Consider the following 16,471-nt stretch of genomic DNA (forward strand, 5'->3'; position numbering starts at 1 on the left):
GTAGACACACTGTAGACACACTGTAGACACACTGTAGACACACTATAGACACACTGACACTCTCACACAAAACCCACACACATTCACATAGACTACATAAATACACACACACATATAACACAAACATACATACATACCGACAACACACACACACACAGACACACACACACTTTTATACTCATCATGTTCTTAATTTTACTCGTATTATGATCTATCCTGATGCCTAGTCACTTTACAAAGTCTTCATGTACATATCTACCTCAAATACCTTATTATGATCTATCCTGATGCCTAGTCACTTTACAAAGCCTTCATGTACATATCTACCTCAAATATCTCGTACCTCTGCATATTGGTAAGCCGTCATTGTAAATAAGAATTCGTTTTTAACTGACTTGCCTAGTTAAATAAAGGTTAAAATAATATATAAATAAACCATCTGGTACCAGTATTGATCTTGTACTCCCTGTATAAAGCTCAATTCTTGTGTTACTTTTTTTTTATTTGTAAAATGTTTATTTTTATTTTGCATCGTTGGGAATAACTCGGTTAAGTCTACACACGTTATATTCGGTGCTTGTGACAAATGAAATTTGATTTAGATTTTTGCACATGGAAGTGTTTTCTGAAATGAAAGTATAATTTATATCCACCAGGTGGCGGTACCCCAGTTATGATGTTCGTTTGGACCGCTGAAGTGACACGGAAGAAGAAGAAGGAAGCTGAACTCCGTCACAACACTTGGTTTATTTTGCTCCAGGTGTTTTTTTTGTAGTAATTCCGTCTCTGTCTACTTTCGTGGAAATTCCACTCCCGGTTTATTTATATTTTGTTGGTGTGGGGGGAGGGAAGGTGGGGTGCGGGATTGTATTAACGGAGTAGAGAGGTAGGTGTATTCGGGATACAATAATTACACAATTGGTTGTTGAACCGAGACACTTATCTGTGAAACCACGGGCCTGTACAGGGCACCCCGGTAAGGCACCCCGGTTGTCGGTTAACCCGAACAGCCACCATGAGCTCGGAGCAGCAGGGCGACAGCGTGGACCCGGATGAGTCGCAGGACGGGTCTAACAACACCACCAGGGTGTCGGACCAGGACCAGGACCCTGAGACAGATGACTCCTCGGATGAAAGCAAGACACCGGCTTGTCCTCCGCAGAGCAGCCGAGAGGAGACTAACCCGAGAAGCTCCAGGGCGGATTTTACAACCGTAGAGGACAATCCCCGGTGTCAACCGAATGTACAAGTGTCCTCGGGTCAAGGGAGTACGACTGGTCCTGGTCCTGGTTCTGGTTCGGTGGAGAGTAACTCCAACAGTCTGTTCTCCATGCTACAGAGCAGGACTATAAGGAGAGGGCTGTTCGTGGATCCGTCCAGGGATAACTTTAGGACAATGACGAATTTGTATTCTTCCATGAGTCCGGCTGCGGACTCGGTCAACCTCAGTACCCAAACTCATGGCGCAGTATTTAATTTGGAGTATTCCCCCGACGGGTAAGAACAGGATGAAATGGATGTTAACGTGTTTTGTCAACAAACAAAACAAACAAAATGTTTTAGCCTGAAGTTTTATCCATATTTATGCAAGATGGTAATAGGAAAGCTAGTTAAGTCGTATGATAAGTAGTCACAATCCATAAGACAGACTTTTTACATTACACAAGTTGATCTAGGCGAGGTATTTTGATATTGTATTAGGATCCCCATTAGCAAAAACAGCAGCTACTCTTCCTTGTAGTCCACACACACACAACATGAAACATAATACAGAGTTGGCCTGTTGTTGTTGTTGTGACCTTATATCTCATCCCTCCCCAGGTCTGTCCTGACTGTGGCTTGTGAGCAGACAGAAGTTCTCCTGTTCGATCCCATCTCTTCCAAACACATCAAGACCTTGGTGGAGGCCCATGAAGACTGTGTCAATAACATCAGGTACCATGGATAACTGCGTATTCTCTGCCCCGTTATCTGGGCGTTTTAGAGACGTCGACGATGAGTATGACCTGTCTCCTCTCAAACACCCTGAGAAGCTCACATTCAAACTCCCATTAGACAGCTTCGCAAGCTTTATGTCAAAATATGTTAGGTATTTACCAAATGTTCAGTTTCCCTGAGCAACTCTGATCATTTATGGCTGACATGTACTTCCAAAGAATGGCTAGGTAAAACATGTACAACCATACAAAACATGTGCCTATTCAGCACAACAGCAGTCCCACTGTAGCTCAGTTGGTAGAGCATGGTGCTTGCAACGCCAGGGTTGTGGGTTCGATTCCCACGGGGGGGGGGGGGCAGTATTTAAAAATGTCATAAAATGTATGCACTCTACTGTAAGTCGCTCTGGATAAGAGCTTCTGCTAAATGACAAAAATTTAAAATGTAATCATTGCTGCCGGTCAGACGTCAGACATCTTTGACATTATAACACTTGCAGAGTTGTCTAATGGGAGTTTCATGGGCCTTAAAGGAGAGGCACCTCATACTCATCGACGACATCTCTAACGCCCAGATACTGGGCCAGGCTCTGTCCCAGCCCTCAGGTACACCCAGGTGTTCTCTGTCCCAGCCCTCAGGTACACCCAGGTGTTCTCTGTCCCAGCCTCTCTCTAACCTCTCCTCAGGTACACCCAGGTGTTCTCTGTCCCAGCCTCTCTAACCTCTCCTCAGGTACACCCAGGTGTTCTCTGTCCCAGCCCTCAGGTACACCCAGGTGTTCTCTGTCCCAGCCTCTCTCTAACCTCTCCTCAGGTACACCCAGGTGTTCTCTGTCCCAGCCCTCAGGTACACCCAGGTGTTCTCTGTCCCAGCCTCTCTCTAACCTCTCCTCAGGTACACCCAGGTGTTCTCTGTCCCAGCCTCTCTCTAACCTCTCCTCAGGTACACCCAGGTGTTCTCTGTCCCAGCCCTCAGGTACACCCAGGTGTTCTCTGTCCCAGCCTTTCTCAAACCTCTCCTCAGGTACACCCAGGTGTTCTCTATCCCAGCCCTCAGGTACACCCAGGTGTTCTCTATCCCAGCCCTCAGGTACACCCAGGTGTTCTCTATCCCAGCCCTCAGGTACACCCAGGTGTTCTCTATCCCAGCCCTCAGGTACACCCAGGTGTTCTCTATCCCAGCCCTCAGGTACACCCAGGTGTTCTCTATCCCAGCCTCTCTCTAACCTCTCCTCAGGTACACCCAGGTGTTCTCTATCCCAGCCTCTCTCTAACCTCTCCTCAGGTACACCCAGGTGTTCTCTATCCCAGCCCTCAGGTACACCCAGGTGTTCTCTATCCCAGCCTCTCTCTAACCTCTCCTCAGGTACACCCAGGTGTTCTCTATCCCAGCCCTCAGGTACACCCAGGTGTTCCGTGTATTTTAACTCTGGAAGAGTTATCACACCACATTCAACTTGTCTTCAAGTTATCCAGCCCTTGTTTACTAGTTATCCAGCCCTTGTTTACTAGTTACCCAGCCCTTGTCTACTAGTTAGCCAGCCCTTGTCTACTAGTTAGCCAGCCCTTGTCTACAAGTTCAAGGCTACAAAACAATTGCGTATTGAATGTGGGTACCCAGGGAAAGGTTTGTAATAGTTCTCCTGTTCTCTCCTGTCTGTCTGTATCATCAGGTATGCTAGCTGGATGTTCCCTATCTCTGGTCCAGGGCTTTTCCATGTGACGAGCTGATGCTGAGCCTTGAGCAGGACACACATAAACTCCCTAGACCAGAGATACTTCTAGCTGTTCCCTAGCCTCCTCATTGCTGTCTGTCTGTCTGTCTGTCTGTCTGTCTGTCTGTCTGTCTGTCAATGCTTTTTGTCCTGTAAGTACTCTCCCTAGGTCTGCTCCAACTCTGATACATGGCTATATCTAGACTGCTATGGCATCCTAGGATTTTAATTTTTTTATTTCACCTTTATTTAACCAGGTAGGCCAGTTGAGAACAAGTTCTCATTCACAACTGCAACCTGGCCAAGATAAAGCAAAGCAAGTTCGACACAAACAACAACAGAGTTACACATGGAGTAAACAAACGTACAGTCAATAACACAACAGAAAAGTCTATACACAGTGTGTGCAAATGAAGTAAGGAGGTAAAGCAATAATAGGCCAATAGTGGTGAAATAATTACAATTTAGCAAATTAACACTGGAGGGATAGATGTGCAGATGATGATGTGCAAGTGGAAATACTGGTGTGCAAAAGAGCAGAAAAAAAGTAAATAAAAACTATGGGGATGAGGTAGGTAGTTGGGTGGGCTATTTACAGATGGGCTGTGTACAGCTGCAGCGATCGGTTAGCTGCTTTGACAGCTGGTCCTTAAAGTTAGTGAGGGAGATATGAGTCTCCAACTTCAGTGATTTTTGCAATTCGTTCCAGTCACTGGCAGCAGAGAACTGGAAGGAAAGGCGGCCAAAGGAAGTGTTGGCTTTGGGGGTGACCAGTGAGATATACCTGCTGGAGTGCGTGCTACGGGTGGGTGTTGCTATGGTGACCAGTGAGCTGACATAAGGCGGAGCTTTACCTAGCAAAGACTTGTAGATGACCTGGAGCCAGTGGGTTTGGCGATGAATATGTAGCGAGGCCCAGCCAACGAGAGCATACAGGTCGCAGTGGTGGGTAGTATATTGGGCTTTGGTGACAAAACGGATGGCACTGTGATAGACTGTATCCAGTTTGTTGAGTAGGGTGTTGGAGGATATTTTGTAAATGACATCATCGAGGATCGGTAGGATAGTCAGTTTTACGAGGGTATGTTTGGCAGCGTGAGTGAAGGATGCCGATTCTAGATTTAATTTTGGATTGGAGATGTTTGATGTCTGGAAGTCTGGAAGGAGAATTTACAGTCTAACCAGACACCTAGGTATTTCCCTCATTAAAATGCAAATCAATTTATAACATTTTTGACATGCGTTTTTCTGGATATTTTTGTTGTTATTCTGTCTCTCACTGTTCAAATAAACCTACCATTAAAATTATAGACTGATCATTTCTTTGTCAGTGGGCAAATGTACAAAATCAGCAGGGGATCAAATACTTTTTTCCCTCACTGTAGGTCTGTAACAGTTTGGGTCTAGAGTGTCCCCCCCTTTGAAGAGGGGGATGACCGCGGCAGCTTTCTGATCTTTAGGGATCTCGGACGATACGAAAGAGAGGTTGAACAGACTAGTAATAGGGGTTGCAACAATGGCGGCAGATAATTTTAGAAAGAGAGGGTCCAGATTGTCTAGCCCAGCTGATTTGTACGGGTCCAGGTTTTGCAGCTCTTTCAGAACATCTGCTACTTTGCAAGTTATCTCTGGAGTAGATTGCAACTCCTCCGCCTTTGGCAGTTCTGTCTTGAATACTGTCCTAGCAGACGGATTCTCTACACAACCATGTCTCATGGCGAGGTCTACATGTCTATCTCAATGAATCCAAGCTTGATTCCTCTGTCTTTGCGTCTGTTTCAAAAACACATTAGACAATAAGGTCTGAGGGGAGAGGGACCCTGGACCTTCTCCTCCCAATACGGTTGAGAAGGTGTCAAGGAATTAGGAGGCAAGGAATCACCTACGTACGCTATTGTTATTATAATGTACGTTTTGCTTTTCTCTTTTTCCCAGGTTTCTGGACAACCGTTTGTTTGCCACGTGTTCTGACGACACCACCATAGCTCTGTGGGACCTGAGGAAGCTCAACTCTAAAGTGTGCTCTCTGCACGGTCACGCCAGCTGGGTCAAGAACATCGAGTACGACACCAACACACGACTCCTCGTCACCTCTGGCTTTGACGGCAACGTCATCACCTGGGACACCAACAGGTGTGTGTGTGTGTGTGTGTGTGTGTGTGTGTGTGTGTGTGTGTGTGTGTGTGTGTGTGTGTGTGTGTGTGTGTGTGTGTGTGTGTGTGTGTGTGTGTGTGTGTGTCAATGCGTATACAAGTTTCCACTACAGCATGTTTAATAAGTTGACTTTCATAATAATGTTTTGATTTCACTGTTTATGTTTTAGAAAAAAACTAACAATAACACAATGAGATTGTATTCTGTCTTTGTTCAGCTCAGTGTTGTCGGCCAGTGTTGTCGGCCAGTGTTGTCGGCCAGTGTTGTCGGCCAGTGTTGTCGGCCAGTGTTGTCGGCCAGTGTTGTCGGCCAGTGTTGTAGGCCAGTGTTGTAGGCCAGTGTTGTCGGCCAGTGTTGTCGGCCAGTGTTGTCGGCCAGTGTTGTCGGCCAGTGTTATCTCTGTGTTATCGGTGATGGCTGATCCTCACTCTTCTTCTCTCTTCTACCTGTAGGTTTACAGAGGATGGCTGCCCCCACAAGAAGTTCTTCCACACGCGCTACCTGATGAGAATGCGTTTGACGCCAGACTGTTCCAAGATGTTGATCTCGACGTCATCGGGCTACCTACTGATCCTTCATGACCTGGACCTCACGCAGTCTCTGGAGGTGGGCAGCTATCGTATGCTGCGAGCCAGACGCACCCCCCTCAGCTCAGGTGAGACCCCTGTCACCACCCCATCCTCACTCCCCTCAGCTCAGGTGAGACCCCTGTCACCACCCCATCCTCACTCCCCTCAGCTCAGGTGAGACCCCTGTCACCACCCCATCCTCACTCCCCTCAGCTCAGGTGAGACCCCTGTCACTGTACCATCCTCACTCCCCTCAGCTCAGGTGAGACCCCTGTCACCACCCCATCCTCACTCTCCTCAGCTCAGGTGAGACCCCTGTCACCACCCCATCCTCACTCCCCTCAGCTCAGGTGAGACCCCTGTCACCACCCCATCCTCACTCTCCTCAGCTCAGGTGAGACCCCTGTCACCACCCCATCCTCACCCCCCTCAGCTCAGGTGAGACCCCTGTCACCACCCCATCCTCACTCTCCTCAGCTCAGGTGAGACCCCTGTCACCACCCCATCCTCACTCCCCTCAGCTCAGGTGAGACCCCTGTCACCACCCCATCCTCACTCTCCTCAGCTCAGGTGAGACCCCTGTCACCACCCCATCCTCACTCTCCTCAGCTCAGGTGAGACCCCTGTCACCACCCCATCCTCACTCTCCTCAGCTCAGGTGAGACCCCTGTCACCACCCCATCCTCACTCAGCTCAGGTGAGACCCCTGTCACCACCCCATCCTCACCCCCCTCAGCTCAGGTGAGACCCCTGTCACCACCCCATCCTCACTCCCCTCAGCTCAGGTGAGACCCCTGTCACTGCACCATCCTCACTCCCCTCAGCTCAGGTGAGACCCCTGTCACCACCCCATCCTCACTCCCCTCAGCTCAGGTGAGACCCCTGTCACCACCCCATCCTCACCCCCCTCAGCTCAGGTGAGACCCCTTCCCCAGTCATCATCACCTCTCACAGCTCAGGTGATTTATTGTGAATCTGTCTCTAGATGGCTCAGCGTCTGCATCGAGGTCAAGTGGAGCTCCTCGACAGGGTAACGACTCCAGCAAGATCCACCCTCACAGAGAAGGTCAGTTAGAGGCATGCTGGGCTTACAAGACACGAGTCTATTGTAGAACAACCATTCAGACAGGGGCTAGATTCACAAAACATTACTTAGGAAAGAAACGTATGGAGTTAGTTAAGGGGGGGGGGGGGATAAGTTCATAAGATAGTTTTGTAAGTGCATTTCCTCAAAATGTTCTTATGAACTTGGAAAATATATTTTGTAAAAACGTTGTTAATGTCTTATGTGGCATTGACATTAGTGATGTGCTTGAAACCTATTAATAAGCCTGTGTGACAGGGATGATGGGATTTGGCTCACTATAATAAACTGTTGATATTTCTATTTTATTACATTTATTTATCTGCTTTATGTTGCCAAAATTATTATTTTTTTAAAGTGTTGGCTTGCGAACCCTTTTAAGCACAAAAAATGGTTTTTTTCACACATTATAGCCATCAGGCTAGCTATATACATACATACATACATACATACATACATACATACATACATACATACAGTACATACATACATGCATGCATACATACATACATACATACATACATACATACATACATACATACATACATACATACATACATACATACATACATACATACATACATACATACAGTTGGGAGAACAAGTATTTGATACACTGCCGATTTTGCAGGTTTTCCTACTTACAAAGCATGTAGAGGTCTGTAATTTTCATCATAGGTACACTTCAACTGTGAGAGACGGAATCTAAAACAAAAATCCAGAAAATCACATTGTATGATTTTTAAGTAATTAATTTGCATTTTATTGCATGACATAAGTATTTGATACATCAGAAAAGCAGAACTTAATATTTGGTACAGAAACCTTTGTTTTCAATTACAGAGATCATACGTTTCCTGTAGTTCTTGACCAGGTTTGCACACACTGCAGCAGGGATTTTGGCCCACTCCTCCATACAGACCTTCTCCAGATCCTTCAGGTTTCGGGGCTGTCGCTGGGCAGTACGGACTTTCAGCTCCCTCCAAAGATTTTCTATTGGGTTCAGGTCTGGAGACTGGCTAGGCCACTCCAGGACCTTGAGATGCTTCTTACGGAGCCACTCCTTAGTTTCCCTGGCTGTGTGTTTCAGGTCGTTGTCATGCTGGAAGACCCAGCCACGACCCATCTTCAATGCTCTTACTGAGGGAAGGAGGTTGTTGGCCAAGATCTCGCAATACATGGCCCCATCCATCCTCCCCTCAATACGGTGCAGTCGTCCTGTCCCCTTTGCAGAAAAGCATCCCCAAAGAATGATGTTTCCACCTCCATGCTTCATGGTTGGGATGGTGTTCTTGGGGTTGTACTCATCCTTCTTCCTCCAAATACGGCGAGTGGAGTTTAGACCAAAAAGCTCTATTTTTGTCTCATCAGACCACATGACCTTCTCCCATTCCTCCTATGGATCATCCAGATGGTCATTGGCAAACTTCAGACGGGCCTGGACATGCGCTGGCTTGAGCAGGGGGACCTTGCGTGCGCTGCAGGATTTTAATCCATGACGGCGTAGTGTGTTACTAATGGTTTTCTTTGAGACTGTGGTCCCAGCTCTCTTCAGGTCATTGACCAGGTCCTGCCGTGTAGTTCTGGGCTGATCCCTCATCTTCCTCATGATTATTGATGCCCCACGAGGTGCGATCTTGCATGGAGCCCCAGACCGAGGATGATTGACCGTGATCTTGAACTTCTTCCATTTTCTAATAATTGCGCCAACAGTTGTTGCCTTCTCACCAAGCTGCTTGCCTATTGTCCTGTAGCCCATCCCAGCCTTGTGCAGGTCTACAATTTTATCCCTGATGTCCTTACACAGCTCTCTGGTCTTGGCCATTGTGGAGAGGTTGGAGTCTGTTTGATTGAGTGTGTGGACAGGTGTTTTTTATACAGGTAACGAGTTCAAACAGGTGCAGTTAATACAGGTAATGAGTGGAGAACAGGAGGGCTTCTTAAAGAAAAACTAACAGGTCTGTGAGAGATGGAATTCTTACTGGTTGGTAGGTGATCAAATACTTATGTCATGCAATAAAATGCAAATTAATTACTTAAAAATCATACAATGTGATTTTCTGGATTTTTGTTTTAGATTCCGTCTCTCACAGTTGAAGTGTACCTATGATAAAAATTACAGCCCTCTACATGCTTTGTAAGTAGGAAAACCTGCCGATTTTGCAAGTTATCAAATACGTGTTCTCCCCACTATAGATAGATATCTCTCTCTCTCTCTCTCAACAGAAAGACAAACAGATCTTAGTTCTGTTGCCTGTTTGAGTGTTTGTTAATGTTATTATGTAAATACAGTATTAGGTTAATAGCCTAATGATTACGTGAAGCTCTAATCCTCATGCAACGGCCAAAAATGTTGGATAAAGCAATTTCACAGATCCGGCTGTTTTTAAAAATCTTTGCTATGCTGTAATAAAGGCTATATATAGATAGATATAGAGCTATATAGATATATATGGATGATTTATAAAGCCAGGCACATTGAACAGTAAGGCTATTGATTATAGACCTAATTAAATTGGGGTTTCCTCTCTCCCCAATTTTTTTTCTGACAATTAGCGAGGGCTGTTTCCTCATCTCTGCTGCCTCCGCTGCATTGTTCTCAATCCCAGTCTGCTGGTGAACTTTGCTGCTGTGCACATAACAAAAGGAAAGGTGCCAATTCTACGGCGCACTGAAAATTATGCTTCAGAACCGCGGACGGCGACTGTATCCAACGCGGGAGAATTTGTTATTTGTTATTAAATAATATTAGATTTATTTGCGTTGCACCATTGTTCTTACGTAATATAACCGTATACAATTTCAGTATCACATTTCTTAAGAGTGATGACTGTGCCATCCAGGAGCCAATCAGCCACCGCAATGGATTAGTCCATTGAGACAGGAGCCAATCAGCCTCCGCAATGGATTAGTCCATTGAGACAGGAGCCAATCAGCCTCCGCAGTGGATCAGTCCATTGAGACAGGAGCCAATCAGCCTCCGCAGTTGACCCACCCATTGAGACAGGAGCCAATCAGCCTCCGCAATTGACCCACCCATTGAGACAGGAGCCAATCAGCCTCCGCAATGGATCAGTCCATTGAGGCAGGAGCCAATCAGACCCTCTGTCTTGTGCACCATGAACATGTTTCATAATTGCGACTGCTCGACTAATGAAACCTGTCGACCAAACAATTTACCTGTCGACTAAATGGGGTCAGCCCTAGTTGACTGTCAGTGTGTTATGTTGACTGTCGCTATGTTGACTGTCGCTGTGTTGACTGTCGCTGTGTTGACTGTCGCTGTGTTGACTGTCGCTGTGTTGACTGTCGCTGTGTTGACTGTCAGTGTGTTGACTGTCAGTGTGTTGACTGTCAGTGTGTTGACTGTCAGTGTGCTGTGTTGACTGTCAGTGTGCTGTGTTGACTGTCAGTGTGTTGTGTTGACTGTCAGTGTGTTGTGTTGACTGTCAGTGTGTTGTGTTGACGTGCTGTGTTGACTGTCTGTGTGTTGTGTTGTGTTGACTGTCTGTGTGTTGTGTTGACTAAGGCTGTGACGGTCATGGAATTGTGGATGACTGTAATTGGCCAGCCAAATGACCGCGGTCACAGTAATAACCTTTTTTTTTTTTTACGCATATTTTCTCCTCCTGACTGTGTGCTGCCATAGAAATAGATGCAATAGAACGGGTGTTTTGTTTTTCTTATGTTTATGACTGTTATTTTCATCCATAGCTGTGGGTTAGACCTACACGGTTATGAGGTCATGGTGCCAGCCCTGGTGTTAACTTCATGTTGCTGTCCCCCCTCCCCTCTCCCAGGTCTCTCCCCCAGGAATAGTTTGGAGGTGTTGACTCCAGAGATCCCAGGAGAGAGGGACAGGGGGAACTGCATCACCTCTCTCCAGCTTCACCCTAAAGGCTGGGCTGCCCTCATCCGCTGCTCCTCCAACATGGATGACCAGGAGGTGAGTCACCTGGCCCCCCAAAACCCCCAGGAGGTAACTTTCACCACACATCTACACGTACATAACGCCAAAGTCTTTTTTTGTGTGTTACAACCTCAATTTAAAATTGATAAAGTTTTGATTATTTTTTTTTTCCTCTGGTCGACACACAATAGCCCCATAATGTCAAAGTGAAGTTATGTTTTCATCAACTTTTTACAAATTCATTAAAATGATACCATGGCATTGTAGAATACTTGTTTCTGATTGGTGTGAAGGGCATTCTAGAGCCTGCGTTCTTTCCCAATAGAAAATGACTCCAGTGAAAGTGACCCATTAAAATACTATTTCAGTAGAAGTCTAAAAGTATTTGGTTTTAAATATACTGAAGAATCAAAAGTAAATGTAATTGCTAAAATATCCTTAAGTATCAAAAGTAAAAAGTATAAATCATTTAACTTTTCTTATATTAAGCAAAGCAGATGGCATGATTTTAGTTTATTTACAAATAGACAGCAGCAAACTCCAACACTCAGACATTTACAAACAAAGCATGTCTGTTTAGTGAGTCCTCCAGATCAGAGACAGTAGAGATGACCAGGGATGTTCTCTGTTTAGTGAGTCCTCCAGATCAGAGGCAGTAGGGATGACCAGGGACGTTCTCTGTTTAGTGAGTCCTCCAGATCAGAGGCAGTAGGGATGACCAGGGATGTGCTCTGTTTAGTGAGTCCTCCAGATCAGAGACAGTAGAGATGACCAGGGATGTTCTCTGTTTAGTGAGTCCTCCAGATCAGAGGCAGTAGAGATGAACAGGGATGTTCTCTGTTTAGTGAGTCCTCCAGATCAGAGACAGTAGAGATGACCAGGGATGTTCTCTGTTTAGTGAGTCCTCCAGATCAGAGGCAGTAGAGATGAACAGGGATGTTCTCTGTTTAGTGAGTCCTCCAGATCAGAGGCAGTAGATGACCAGGGATGTTCTCTGTTTAGTGAGTCCTCCAGATCAGAGGCAGTAGGGATGACCAGGGATGTTCTCTGTTTAGTGAGTCCTCCAGATCAGAGGCAGTAGGGATGACCAGGGACGTTCTCTGTTTAGTGAGTCCTCCAGATCAGAGGCAGTAGGGATGACCAGGGATGTTCTCTGTTTAGTGAGTCCTCCAGATCAGAGACAGTAGGGATGACCAGGGATGTTCTCTGTTTAGTGAGTCCTCCAGATCAGAGACAGTAGAGATGACCAGGGATGTTCTCTGTTTAGTGAGTCCTCCAGATCAGAGGCAGTAGGGATGACCAGGGATGTTCTCTGTTTAGTGAGTCCACCAGATCAGAGACAGTAGGGATGACCAGGGATGTTCTCTGTTTAGTGAGTCCACCAGATCAGAGGCAGTAGGGATGACCAGGGATGTTCTCTGTTTAGTGAGTCCTCCAGATCAGAGGCAGTAGGGATGACCAGGGATGTTCTCTGTTTAGTGAGTCCTCCAGATCAGAGACAGTAGGGATGACCAGGGATGTTCTCTGTTTAGTGAGTCCTCCAGATCAGAGGCAGTAGGGATGACCAGGGATGTTCTCTGTTTAGTGAGTCCTCCAGATCAGAGACAGTAGGGATGACCAGGGATGTTCTCTGTTTAGTGTGTGAATTGGACCATTTCCTGTCCTGCTAAGCATTCAAAATGTAACAAGTACTTTTGGGTGTCAGGGAAAATATATGGAGTAAAAAGTACTTTTTTTTTTATTTTGGAATGTAGTGAAGCAAAAGTATAAATAGTAAAGTACAGATATGCCCCAAAAAACTACTTAAGTAGTAAGTATTTTTACTGAAGTACTTTACCCCACTGAATATCCCTTGGAGCATGGTGGAGTTATTAATTACACTTTGGGTGTTGGCTGGATGGTACAGTTTTGACTTAAATCTAGTTAAATCTATGGTAAGACCTGAAAACTGGTTGTCTTAACAATGATCAACAACCAATTTGACAGAGTTTGAAGAATAAAAGAATAATTGGTAAATGTTTCACAATCCAGGTGTGGAAATCTCTTAGAGAAACGTACCCAGTAAGACTCACAGCTGTTATCGCTGCCAAAGGTGCTTCAACAAAGTATTGACTGAGGTGTGTGAATATTTATGTAAAATTCGATATTTCTTGATTTCATTTTCAATAAATTTGCTAACATTTTCTAAAAACAGGTTTTTCACTTTGTCATTATTGTGTGTAGATGAGGTGAGATTATTTTTTAATTCCGGCTGTAACACAACAAAATGTGGAATAAGTCAAAGGGGTATGAATACTTTCTGAAGGCGTTGTGGCTCCTCCTTGCCCTTTGATAGGCTAGGTGGACATTTCATTATTGCTTAAACCAATCAAATCCTCTCAGATCTCTAAGGGCTTTGGGGGTCCATTTTAAGACTTGGACATGCTTTTCTGATGCTCTGTCTGTCGGCGTAGATGACCAGGTTACGTTTAGCCTCTAATTTCCTCTGCCTCTGTTTCTCCACTCTTCCTGTTATCCTTTCTCCCTCCCTCCCTCTCTTCTCCCTCCTTTCTCCCCTCTTCCTCCCCTATCTCTCCGTCCCTCCCCCTCTCTCTCTCCGTCCCTCCCCCTCTCTCTCCGTCCCTCCCCCTCTCTCTCTGTCCCTCCCCCTCTCTCTCTCTGTACCTCCCCCTCTCTCTCTCCGTCCCTCCCCCTCTCTCTCTCCATCCCTCCCCCTCTCTCTCTCCGTCCCTCCCCCTCTCTCTCTCCGTCCCTCCCCCTCTCTCTCTCCGTCCCTCCCCCTCTCTCTCTCCGTCCCTCCCCCTCTCTCTCTCCGTCCCTCCCCCTCTCTCCTCTCTCTCTCTCTCTCTCTCTCCGTCCCTCCCCCTCTCTCTCTCTCTCTCTCTCTCTCTCTCTCTCTGTCCCTCCGCGGCTCCCCCCCTCCGCTCTCCTCTCTCTCTCCTCCCTCCTCTCTCTCTCTCCTCTCTCTCTCCTCCTCCGGTCCCTCTCTCATCCTCTCTCTTCCGTCCCCCTTCTCGCCCCCCTGCTCTCTCTCATCTCGTCTCCCCCTCTCCGTCCCTCCCCCTCTCTCTCTCTCTCTCTCTCCGTCCCTCCCCCGCTCTCTCTCTCTCTCTCTCCGTCCCTCCCCCTCTCTCTTTCTCCCTCCCTCTCTTTCTCCCTCCCTCCCTCTCTTTCTCTCTCCCTCTCTCTTTCTCCCTCCCCATCTCTTTTTCTCCCTCCATTCCCCTCTATATTTCTCCCTCCCTCTCTCTCTCTCTCCCTCCATCCCTCTCTCTCCCTCCATCCCTCTCCCTCCCTCCCTCTTTCTCCCTCCCTCCCTCCCCCTCTCTCTCTCTCTCTCCCCCTCTCTCTCTCTCTCTCTCTCTCCCCCTCTCTCTCCCTCCCTCTCTCTCTCTCCTCTCCAGTGGACATGTGTGTATGAGTTCCAGGATGGTTCCCCCACACGTCCCCCAGTCTCCCCTCGCTGCTCTCTACGTCTGACCCACTACATCGAGGAGGCTAACGTGGGGAGGGGCTACATCAAGGAGTTGTGTTTCAGCCCTGACGGGCGGCTCATCTGCTCCCCCTACGGGTAGGATTAAATCAAATGTATTTATAAAGCCCTTCTTACATCAGGTGATATCTCAAAGTGCTGTACAGAAACCCAGGCTAAAACCCCCCAAAACAGCAAGCAATGCAGGTGTAGAAGCACGGTGGCTAGGAAAAACTCCCTAGAAAGGCCAAAACCTAGGAAGAAACCTAGAGAGGAACCAGGCTATGAGGGGTGGCCAGTCCTCTTCTGGCTGTGCCGGGTGGAGATTGTAACAGAACATGGCCAAGATGTTCAAATGTTCATAAATGACCAGCATGGTCAAATAATAATAATATTCACAGTTGTCGAGGGTGCAACAAGTCACCCTAAGCCCACTGCACTTGTGGAAATCGGTATAATCGATAGGCTATGTAGATGTTCTACCATATCAGAGGGCAAGGTGCACTTATTGTCATATTGCTTAGCCTATAAAATCTCCGATCTCCACGAGTGTGTAGGGATTGTGGTCTATTTAGAGTTGGGACACAGTTTTCATCTTTTGTAATCAACTATTGTCCCGACAGGTACGGAGTACGACTGCTATCCTTCGACGAGAACTGTATGGAGCTGTCTGACTGCCTGCCCGTCCAGACTAGCTGTCTCCGAGAAGTCCGTTCCATCTACTCCCATAGTGATGTGGTCCTCACCACCAAGTTCTCCCCGACCCACTGCCAGTTGGCGTCGGGCTGCCTCAGCGGCCGCGTAGCCCTCTACCAGCCCAGGTTCTAACAGCAGGGCTGTCCCAAATGGGGGCCCCCCCTCTGTTCCCTATGGGGTTCTGGTCAAAAAGGTAGTGCACTGTTTAGGGAATAGGACGGACGCCATTTTTGGGACACTCCAATAATCAAGTAGACGTTTTATTCATTAGGCATCAAACGGAAGAAACCGGACTGAAACGGAGAGACTACCTTGAACTTGTTTTTTTGCTACCGTATTACCCTGATGCAACTGTCACCAACCTTTTCTCTGAGTCAAGGACACTTTCGCACTCCAAAAGCAAGCCGAGGGTCAAACGCTCAACATTTCTTTAATAAAAAATAAAAATAAACATTAACCTAATAAATAAACATTAACCTAATAAAAAAAAGTTACATTTTCACAGCATATTGTCTCTATGCCTTGACCTGGCTGTATTGTATCTCCGAACTCGAGCTTGGATGAGAAAATAGATCAGTCAGTGTAACACAGCTCAGCAGAAACTGAAGTCATTCATTTTCTTATTGAACTGGATTTATGGTATCTGATGGTTCCAAGACAACTGGCGACTCTGGGGGGGCGAGGTCAAATCATGATGTGGGGGGGGGGGGGGGCGCGAGGTCAAATCATGATGTGGGGGGGGGGGGGCGAGGTCAAATCATGATGTGGGGGGGGGGGCGCGAGGTCAAATCATGATGTGGGGGGGGGGGGCGCGAGGTCAAATCATGATGTGGGGGGGGGCAAGAGACGCCTCTATGGTGGTACAGACCCCTCTGTGGCGACCACTCTATGGAGACCCCTCTGTGGAGGTGGAGACCCCTCTATGGAGACCCCT

General features: G+C 46.9%; 1 protein-coding gene and 1 non-coding gene across 3 annotated transcripts; both read left to right on the plus strand.

Moving 5' to 3' along the window:
- Window positions 1-727: 727 nt before the first annotated feature.
- Window positions 728-16,039, plus strand: wdr32 (WD repeat domain 32). 2 transcript variants are annotated; one of them, XM_029731008.1, is made up of 8 exons: window positions 728-1,497; window positions 1,822-1,935; window positions 5,588-5,785; window positions 6,259-6,461; window positions 7,361-7,441; window positions 11,260-11,438; window positions 14,774-14,940; window positions 15,465-16,039. In XM_029731008.1, exons 1-8 carry the CDS (start codon window positions 1,016-1,018, stop codon window positions 15,667-15,669), a joined length of 1,629 nt encoding a protein of 542 aa, XP_029586868.1. In that variant the 5' UTR covers window positions 728-1,015; the 3' UTR covers window positions 15,670-16,039. The 2 variants fall into 2 exon arrangements, with proteins under 2 accessions (XP_029586868.1, XP_029586870.1); XM_029731010.1 differs by having other exon boundaries at window positions 11,260-11,405.
- trnaa-ugc (transfer RNA alanine (anticodon UGC)) lies at window positions 2,218-2,290 on the plus strand. Its single transcript has one exon. It is a non-coding gene; the product is annotated as a tRNA-Ala (tRNA).
- Window positions 16,040-16,471: the final 432 nt, after the last annotated feature.

The sequence above is a fragment of the Salmo trutta genome, chromosome 33 (assembly GCF_901001165.1).
Source record: "Salmo trutta chromosome 33, fSalTru1.1, whole genome shotgun sequence".
NCBI classification, from domain to species: Eukaryota; Metazoa; Chordata; class Actinopteri; order Salmoniformes; family Salmonidae; genus Salmo; species Salmo trutta.